The sequence below is a fragment of the Cucurbita moschata genome, unplaced genomic scaffold, assembly GCF_002738365.1.
Source record: "Cucurbita moschata cultivar Rifu unplaced genomic scaffold, Cmos_1.0 Cmo_Scf00001, whole genome shotgun sequence".
In the NCBI taxonomy this organism is placed as follows: Eukaryota; Viridiplantae; Streptophyta; class Magnoliopsida; order Cucurbitales; family Cucurbitaceae; genus Cucurbita; species Cucurbita moschata.
In genome coordinates, this window is record NW_019268517.1 from 2,173,016 (window position 1) to 2,183,264 (window position 10,249).

The window sequence follows — 10,249 nt, forward strand, 5'->3', positions numbered from 1 at the left end:
AATATATATATATATATATATATATATATATATATATATATATATATATATATATATATATATATATATTGATCGGAATGGTCAAAATAAATTGAAATTTTTGTGAGATGAAAACTAAAATAGGAGGTGAGGGTATGAATGAGAAAGGCTTCCTTGTCGGGGTCACCGTCCTACACATCTCTAGATGTAGTCTAGTATTGTTTTGATAAATTGTAAAAAAATTTAATGGTAGTGTGTAGAAATATGCTTACATGGTGATATTGTTCGAGGGCTCCAAAGAAAGGAGTCGAGCCTCGATTAAGGGGAGGCTATTCGAGAGCTGCATAAGCCTCAGAGGAGGCTTATAGTGTACTTTGTTCGAGGGAGAATTGTTGAGGATTATTGGGAATGGGTCCCAAAGCATGGGGTTTATAAGTGAGGAATACTATCTCGACTTTTTGGGAGATCCCAAAGCCATAAGAGCTTACGGTCAAAGTGGACAATATCAATCTAGTTCTATGATTCTATTTTAATGAATTTTTGAATTATTTGAAATAATTAAAATTTTATAAGTTAGGAAATTCTCAAGATAGGGGTATAATTGGAATTAACTCATTTTTCTATTATTGTCTTATATTTATAGTTTTCCTTTTATATTTTAAATATGTAATTTAGCTTTTGTTTCTCCACAGGTCAAGGAAGTTGATAGAGTTTTTGCCTTGAAGGTGGGTTTTATTTTCCCTTCTATGTGTATTTATTTATTTATTTATTTTTCTTTTCGTTGTATTACAATTTTGCCCCTTAAGGATCATGCAATTACAAACTCTACCTCTATATTTTTTAAATGTTTTTTTACACTTAAATATATATATATATATATATATATATATATATATATATATATATATATATATATTGTTCTTTTTACTTTTCATTTAATTAAACTTGCTATAAAAATAAGAATGGATTTAATGACGTGGAGGGGTGTTGGTTAAATAAGTTGAAGCTGTGTGACGTGGCAGAGTGAAATGGTGGGGAGCATTGAAGTAAAGGTGAAGGAATCATCCCATTGTGTGGAAGTCAATCTCTCACAAACCAAAGGCTTTGAGAAACAAGTCATTGACCAGCTCATCAAAGAAACTCAATCCCCTTTGCCATGTAATCATGCCAGATGTCGAGGTACTATATACATGCGTTAATTTAACTAATTAATCATATTTTTTTTTATCTAAATATATCTCGACTATATAGTAAAAAATTTCAATTTGAACATAGTGCAACTGATTAAAACATATATCATCAGTCAAAGACGGAGGAGTTTGAATTTAAAAAAAAAAAAACCGTAAAGAGTCAATGTATTAATATTTGTCTATGTTCAAATTTTCATTTTTCGTGTTTAATTCTTAATGTTTTATGAATGTGTGAGATAAGGGGGAATGAAGCATTCCTTATAATGGTATAAAAACTTCTCTCTAATAGCACATTTTAAAGAAATTGTGAGGCTAACGATGATACGTAACGGGCCGAAGCTGATAATATATGCTAGTGGTGGGTTTGAGTTGTTATAAATGGTATCAGAGCTAGACACCGAGCGGTGTGTCAATGAAGACGCTGGTCCCTAAGGGGGTGGATTGAATTGTGAGATTCCACATCGGTTGGAGAGGGGAACAAAACATTTCTTATAACGGTGTAGAAACTTCTCTCTAGTAGACACATTTTTAAAAAATTGTGAGGCCAACGATGATACGTAAAGGGCAAAAGCGGACAATATATGCTAGTGGTTGACTTGAGTTGTTATAAATGGTATCAGAGCTAGACACCGAGCGGTGTGCCAGTGAGGACGCTGGTCCCCAAGGGGTGTGGACTGGACTGTGAGATTCCACATCAGTTGGAGAGAGGAACGAAACATTTCTTATAATGGTGTGGAAACCTCTCCCTAACAGACGCGTTTTAAAACCATGAGGCTAACAATGATACGTAACAGATAATATCTGTTAGCGATAGACTTGGGTTGTTACATGATGGGTCGTAATTTTAATTATCAACCTAAACATAGCTCGAGAATGTCTATTGTCGTTGATTCAAATTTCCGCTCTTTTATTTGGAGGGTGATAGAAGGACCGAACATAGGTGAAGGAGCCATAATATGCTACTTACAATATTTATAATGCATGGTTGTAGGGATATTGTTATGTGAAGCAGATCAGCTATCAAATGAAACCCTAATGTACGTAAAATGGGCAATTGAGAGGAACAAAGGGTGCAGCAAAATCTTCTTCTGTTGCTCTGATGTCTCTAAGCTTCTTCTTCTTAGCTCTTTCTGCACTCACGTTCATCTCTCCCCACCTTCAAAGCAAGAGGTCACATTTTTTTCCTTTTATTTATTTTTATTTTTTTTATTTTTATTTTAAACAATTAGAAAAAAATATAAAAAAATACATTTTTTATTCTCAGAGTCTTTCTATTTGGTCACTATATTTCAAAATATTTCTTAATTTCGAGTTAATTTTATATTTAATCTCTAATTTTCAAAATATTTCATTTTTTAATTTAGTTTCTATTTGGTCCACATATTTCATAATTTTACACATATACCCCTCAAATTTTAAATTATATTAATTCTTTTAAATTAATTAAATGATAATAAAAACTTATGGGTAAAAATATAAAATCTCAAAATTTTAGGATTCGAGGATAAGAATGTAACGTTCTGAAATCTAGAGTTAAATTCCCGCTAAATTCCAGAATATGGGTAAAAGTGTAATATTTTAAAATTTATAGACTAAATAGCAACTATACTCAAAACTTACTAATTAAAAGGGTTTTTTTTTTAACTAAAAAAAAGCTAATATTTACTACAAAGATCAACATGTTTTTTTTACCATAAATTCATTTATATATTTATTTTGTAAAAAAATAATTGATTTTTAGATAGTGGAAGTTCTGGAATACATAGCAAAACAACAAGAATTCGACTTGTCGCGTCGAATGGCAGAGAGAATCGCCGACAATTCCAAGAACAACCTCCGACAAGCCATTCGATCCTTGGAGGCTTCGTGGAAAAAAAGGTTAGGAATTTATTTTTAATTTTTTTAATAATAATAATAATTATTATTTAATAATAAATTGAGGTTTTGATGAAGAAATTAATAATTAATTTGCAGTCGCTTGTTTGAAGAAGATGAGAATAAATTATTGACGGGTTGGGAAGATGATATTGCTGATGTTGCTAAGAAGATCGTCGAGGAGCAAAGCCCAAAACAGTAATTTTACATCTCTCACCATTATTAAAATATTATTTTTCATAAAAGGATTTTAGAATTTTTACTAATTAATTTTTACCAAAATTAAAAATTAAAAACCATTCTTTAGGTTTGGTTCGATAACTATTTTATTATTTTTTCTATATATATATATATATATTTAATATTTGAATTCTTTACCAAATTCTAAAAATAATTTTTTTAAAAAAAATTATATATTAGTTTTTAAATTTTTATTTGATTTATAAAACTAAATGTAAAAAGTAAATACCAAAACAATAAAAGTAAGTGAAAATGGTATTTATGGGAATAATTTTTAAAGAAATAAGAAAAAAAAACCCATATAATTATCAACCACAGCCTTATTTTTCAAATTTTTGTTTGGGTTTTTAAAATATATTTAATTAACGGGTGTTAATTAAAAAAAAAAAAACTCTACAATAATAATTTTTTTTAATTTTTTTTTTCTCTTTGTAATTCTAACAAATAAAAAAAATTAAAATTTAAATTTAAAATTTTCTTAAAAACAATGTTTATTTGCTGGTGCAGGCTGTATATTGTTCGTGGAAAGCTAAAAAAGCTTATTGAATACGATGTCTCCCCCAATTTCATTTTTAAGGTAAATTCTTATTTATTTTTCCCATTTTTTAAAATTATTTTTAAAAATAATTATTTTAAAATTATTAAATAAACAAATAATTATTTTATTGAGATTTCTTTTTATGTATTTATGTTCGTAATGAATGTATGTACGTACAGACTCTAGTAGATGAATTAAAGAAGTTCTTGGACGAAGAATTACAGCATCGAGTCGAAAGTTTCTATGCCGATTATAACGTAATTTTTCTTTCTTTTTCTTTTTTCATTTTATTATAAATTGAAATATATAATAATAATAATAATAATTTGAATTTCAGAAAATGGAGGAAAAACCATTTGTCACTGAAAAAGGCAATGGGGAAGAAGCCGTGATCAAAGAGCTGCATGATCCTATGAGAAAGAACGTTAACCACTTCTTGAAGATTGAAGGTAAATTATAATTAACCTACCAAATAAATAACCACTTTTTTAAGGTAAATTTAATATGTAAAATTTCATATATATATATATATATATTAAAGCATAAAATTGATTTTTAATCAAGTTTTATATTTAAAATTTTATGTGGCAAAAAATGTATTTTTTATTCTCTTTTTAAAAATTAAATTTATTTTCTAATTATTTCTCGAGTAAAATTTTATTAATATTTTAAAGAATTTTAAAAGGTTGTCTGAAAAAAAAATTGTTAATAAAAAAATATTATATATCTATATATTTCAAAATTTCTTAAGTTTTTATTTATTTAAATATTTTAAAATTAATTTAAAAATATAAATTATTACTAAAAAAAGTATTTCTATTTCTTAATTTTCTTATACAGAATTCATAGCGAAGTTCATGAGCTGCTACAAGGGAGAAGCAAATAAGAACAATTATTTGCTGACATGAAAATAAATAAATAAATAAATACTCTCAATATACGAAAGCTTGGTGTTTGGGGGAAAAGACGCTTTTAGCCTTCCCCTTGGTTATACAGATCATATTATTGTTTAATATATTTATACACAAACTTATAAGATATTACATGTAATATTATTTGGATTTTATTAATTATATTTTTATTTTACCCATTTTCTTATTTATTAATAGTTTTAGCCAACTTTTAATATCCTAATTAATCATAATAAATATAATAAATAAAATTAGAGTCATTTCATCAGTTAAAATAGAATAAATAAAATAATTTAAAAAAATTTAAAGATATTTTTTAAAGTTTGGATAGTTTTTTAGATTTTATTTTTATAATTTAACCGAAATTTAAATGATAGAATAAATTATATTTTTATTTTAGCCATTTTCTTATTTATTAATAGTTTTGGCCAACTTTTAATATCCTAATTAATCATAATAAATATAATAAATAAAATTGGACTCATTTCATTAGTTAAAATAGAATGAATAAAATATTTTTAAAAAATTTAAAGATATTTTTTAAAGTTTGGAGATTTTATTTTTATAATTTAACTGAAATTTAAATGAAAATAATGGAAATAATTTAACAACCACAAATTAAAAAAAATTAAAAAAGTAATTTGACAACTACCAATGAGTTGGAGGCATGTTGGTTTGGTGCATGTCCATGAATGCACATGTTCTTAGTTCCACTTTAAACAACCAAGCCAACTGTCAATAACTACAAAATAATAATAAATAAATTTAATTTAATTTAAATTTTATTTGAGAGATTAAATTTTAAATTATCATTAAAAAAAGTTGTAATTTTTTTTAGTGCATTATGAGCTTTGAGTAATAATTTCAAATAGTCCAAGACTGACAGCTCATTTGGTTCATGTATGGTTGGATTTAATATATTTACTGTAAAAATAATTTTGGAAAAAAAAAAACAATTAATTAATTGATTTAAATTATATATATTTTAAATATTTATCGTCTAATAAATTTAATATTAATGGGTATGCTTTGATTAGTATACTTAAATGCTATGTTTTTTTTCGTTTCCGTTAATGCCCAACAGTTCCTATACTATGCTCGAGTTGACCTAGTGATATTAATGCCTAACCTATTAAACTATGCTAGGGTGGATCGAGGAAACGTAAAAACCATATATTTTAATTTAATTATTCGTTTATAGAGACCGGAGAAACTTTAAATTGGATAAAGATATGCAATATCGGTGTGATTTGTTTTACATACACGTCTTTCAGAACCCTTTTAAAGAGGTATATCGAATATTTTTTTACTAAAAGAAGATTTGCAGTGATGAAAAATCATAACGGTAACAACCCAAGTACACCGCTAGCAGATATGGTCCGCTTTGGCCTGTTATGTATCGTTGTTAGTCTAACGGTTTTAGAGAGGGTCTAGCCTTACTCCAACTAGTGCCTCGCACTGTCCGGTGACTGACTTTGATACTATTTGTAACGGCCAAAGTCGACCGCTAGTAGATATTATCCACTTTCATCCGTAACGAATAACCTGCTACAAAATCTTTTAAAACACTAATGAAGAATGTCATTTGTATACAAAATCAAATTTCAAACCCAAGAACTCATAACCAAAACAGATAAAAAACAGAACAAAGATCTGACCATGAAAGAGGATCAGAACCCAAATCTGCCATACCCAAAATTGCAAAGCTGTGTTGGTGTGTGTATATGTGAGAGATACATATATACATACATTACAGACTCATCCAGTCAGTGGCTGAATATAGCTATCTAATCAGGCAAACAAAAGAACAAATTCATACTCAAAACTAGAGAGAATCCAATTTTAGAAACCTGGGTTTTGCTCCAAATGGGCTGAGGAATTTGCCCATAATCTCCAAATTTTGAATCCAAATTTGGGTCAAAAATTTGTTCAAACAGCTGCAAGCTGTTGCTTCTTATGGGAAGCTTCATCTTCATCAAAACAAGAGTGGGGTTTCAGAGCTCTGGCTGTAAGAATCAGCTCTGATTTTGCAGAAGCGCTACTGAGAGGAGGTTGAAGCAGAAGCATTTGTCTTTGAAGATATGAGTAATAAGAATGGAAAGTGTTGGGAGTGACATTCAAGTGAAAGCCCAAACCAAACAAGAAATCCACTTCAAGAAAGTTTATTTCCGCTGTGCTGATCCCTCCCACTTTTGCATAATATGCATTGTTATAGTACCTGAATAAGCATAACAAATTGGCCAAATTTCAACTCAAATTGCCCAAATTCAAAGCCCCTTTTTGATGTTTTTGGGGAAAATGCTGTTTATGGAAGCAAATTTGTAAAGTAAATTCATGGTTGGTTCACTATGCTTTTTTGTTGGCTGCCTAGCTGTTGAGAATGAGAGATTCGGCGAGTATATGATGAAATGATGAACAATGACAAGAAGATTCCCAAAAAACAAACAAGTTGCTCATAGCATCAGATTCATCAAAACAAACCCATATAAAGATCATAGAAATTTGAGATGAAAGAATCTTTAAAAACATCAAGTTTTCGTCAATCAAAAACCACAATTTCAGTTTAAAAAAACATAATTAGCAAGCCAAATCGACGTCTCAAAACCCCTATCCGACATTAAAAAAACAGAACTCATTGAGGCATTTCATCAGTAACCTTGCGGGCATACTTGAAAAAGTAAAAAAAAACGAAAACAAACCCAAATCAAATCCAACATTTTCAAGAAGATTAAGAAACTCACGTATCATCCATAAATTTAGCAGAAACAAGAACGCTAGTGATGAGCAAGCGATGAACATTGAAGGAATTGATGGGCAGCGAGGGCTGCCTTTGAACAAAGCGATCGAGATAAATGTAGGCAACGACGAAGCAACAGGGACTGCAATTGGCGTACTTAAAGATCCTATCCAAGTAGCTTTGGATTGAAATGGCGGGACGAGTTAAGCCATGGAAGGCTGAGATTTTGTGATGTTGAAGATGAACAGAGAGGTTTTGATCGTTGGATTCAGCCACTCTTTGAAGAAGACAAGAGAGAAAATTGATCAGTTTCGGCATCACAGTCGGGTCCTCTAGCTCCGCCATTGATGAACAATCAAGCAAGATTCAGAGCTTTTTCTGGTTGAAGTGTCCGGCAAATTGGAAATTCATGGTTTTTATATAGAAGCGTGGAGGACGTGGGCGCTAATGGAACATGTTTATCTATTTATCGTTTAAATACTATTTTATTCCTTTTATTTTCACCTTTGGTTTTTTTTAAAGATAATATTTAGTTTATTTATTTTTTACTTATCCATTTACCGTTGTAATTTTAATTCGTAAATTTAATCTTTTATCTTTAAAACACTATAAAAAAAAATCATATTTATTAAAATAGTATTTAAATATTTATTTATTGTATTAATAAGCCTCTAAGTAATTTTATTGAACGAAACTAATTATTAGGGTAATGAATTTTTAAATATGTTTTTAATGGATTAAATTTTTTAAAAAATACAAAATAAAAATATAGAAAATGTAAATTAAATTATAAAGAAAACTAATTAGACTGCTTTTTTTTTTAATTTAGAAATTTATTTTTAAAATTTTCAATTTTACGTTTAATGTTAATTAAATAATTTTAATTTTTAATTTTGTCTAATATTAATTATATATATCAAATTTATTAAACACAAAATAAAAGTTAAAATATTGACAAAAAAAAATTATTTATTTGAGTGTTACTTTCATTATAGAATAGTCGACACTCGAGACGAAGCAATGCTGTCTACGTGTTAATTAGCTTTCGATGCCAAAAAATTTCTTATCGTGCAATAAAGTCACCCAAAACGCGCCTCTACCACTTGAATTACTTTAGCTCCGGACCATGCTATTTGATGATATTAATTTCTTTTATAAAAAAAAAATACTGAAATTAAATTGGTATAATTTTAACCATATAAAAAATGTTTTTGTAATTTTATTTAATGACCGAAAAGGACACGAGAATTCGGCATGGAGTTCTTTTATCTGGCGGGGTTGGCTAAGTGGCTTTCTAGGGTCATTTTGGGTAATGATGTTTTGAATTAAAATTCATAATTATTACATATCAAATATAAGTTTAAATTTTATTTTTAATTTAATAATATGTGGGGCCAAAATTTAAACTTTTGTCTTTTTGGTTGAGGATATAATTTCTTAACCAGCTGAGCGTCTACAACATTTAGTTAGCAAGTAACTCGTAGGTAGAGATAGTTATTTAACTCGGGTTGGGATCGGCTCACCTCAAACAAGGCAGAGAATCTCTATTTAAACGAGAAATTGGGAGAGGGGAACGGGAAGAGGTTTTTCCTTGTTGGCTAAAAAGGGTTGGAGACGAGAATTATATTCTCCCTCCATTTTTTTTAAAAAGTACAAAAAAAAAAAAAAAGATTCACAGAAAACTCGTCGGGAGATTCCGCATAAAGAATTCCTATTCCAATCCCGACAAAAAATATGTAGAAAATTTTGTGGAGATTGAGATTGATACTGGGGGCGAAATCTCCCGAGATATTAAATTCTATGAGTATTATTATAATAATTATCTCACTTAATATTTAATTCAAAAGGTCAATTTTTGACAACTCAAATTAGTAAAACAAGATTTTTCTGTGATTTAAAAAGTTGAATTCAAACAATAGAATAAAACAAAACACGTTAAAAGCAAGTTGGAATTGGTTGTATTAATTTCATTTTGCAATTGGCGAGTTGTTTCCAACTTGATGATGCCAACTTCTAGCACAGATTTGAGCTGTAGACGGTTAAAAAACATAACTCCAACTTCATGACTGAAAACGACGCGATTTCAAATCTCTTTTATATTATCATAGATACTGAAGATCTAGATTTCTTAGCTAAAAAAAGGTATATCTTAAAGACGAACACCCAACAATGATATGATATTGTTCACTTTGAGCATAAACTCTCATGACTTTGCTTTAGGCTCCCCCAAAAGGCCTCAAACCAATGGGGAGAGTATTCTTTCTTTATAAATCCATGATTATTCCCTAAATTAGCTGGTGTGGGACTTTCATCATCCAACATTAACTAATTAAACTATGCTTAAATGATCACATTAACGACCTTATTGTTAGATGAGAGCTTATGCTCAAAGTAGACAATATTATACCATTATGGAGAGTCGTGTTTCATCTAAACATGATATCAGAGTCATGCCCTAAACTTAGTCATGTCAATAAAATCCTCAAATGTCGAACAAAAGTATTGTGAGTCTCTAAGGCACAGTCAAAACATGACTAAGACTCCAAAAAGAAAAAAGAGTTGAGCCTCGATTGAGACATACTTTGTTCGAAGGGAGGTGTTGGATGAAAGTCCCACATCGGCTAATTTAGGGAATGATCATGGTCTATAATCAAAGAATGCTATCTCTATGAGTATGAGGCCTTTTGAGAAGCACAAAGCAAAAAGCCGAGAGCTTATGTTCAAAGTGAACAATATCATACCATTATGGAGAGTCGTGTTCATCTAACACTTATAAGGA

The 10,249-nt window shown here is 29.1% G+C and overlaps 2 protein-coding genes across 2 annotated transcripts in view; one reads left to right on the forward strand and one right to left on the reverse strand.

Annotated features, from left to right (window-relative positions):
* Positions 1–4,888, forward strand: part of LOC111450354 (replication factor C subunit 3-like) — a 7,087-nt gene extending 2,199 nt beyond the window's left edge. Inside the window, exons 2-10 of the mRNA XM_023090434.1 lie at positions 672–704; positions 1,002–1,158; positions 2,161–2,339; positions 2,911–3,047; positions 3,144–3,242; positions 3,792–3,861; positions 4,002–4,079; positions 4,160–4,271; positions 4,663–4,888. Of these exons, the coding sequence (XP_022946202.1) occupies positions 672–704; positions 1,002–1,158; positions 2,161–2,339; positions 2,911–3,047; positions 3,144–3,242; positions 3,792–3,861; positions 4,002–4,079; positions 4,160–4,271; positions 4,663–4,730 (933 nt within the window). The 3' untranslated portion in view covers positions 4,731–4,888. The remainder of the gene's footprint in view (positions 1–671; positions 705–1,001; positions 1,159–2,160; positions 2,340–2,910; positions 3,048–3,143; positions 3,243–3,791; positions 3,862–4,001; positions 4,080–4,159; positions 4,272–4,662) is intronic.
* A 1,403-nt stretch (positions 4,889–6,291) lies between these two features.
* LOC111463982 (cyclin-U4-1-like) lies at positions 6,292–7,900 on the reverse strand. Its single transcript, XM_023108058.1, has 2 exons — positions 7,475–7,900; positions 6,292–6,951 (listed from the first exon to the last, which is right to left on the reverse strand). Exons 1-2 carry the CDS (start codon positions 7,813–7,815, stop codon positions 6,663–6,665), a joined length of 630 nt encoding a protein of 209 aa, XP_022963826.1. The 5' UTR covers positions 7,816–7,900; the 3' UTR covers positions 6,292–6,662.
* Positions 7,901–10,249: the final 2,349 nt, after the last annotated feature.

Excerpts from the sequence above, each read along its gene's own strand:
- LOC111463982 (XM_023108058.1), bottom strand. The coding sequence starts at position 7,815 with ATGGCGGAGCTAGAGGACCCGACTGTGATGCCGAAACTGATCAATTTT. Across the intron at positions 6,952-7,474 it reads GCTAAATTTATGGATGATAC|GTACTATAACAATGCATATT; the intron begins GTGAGTTTCTTA and ends ATGCTTATTCAG.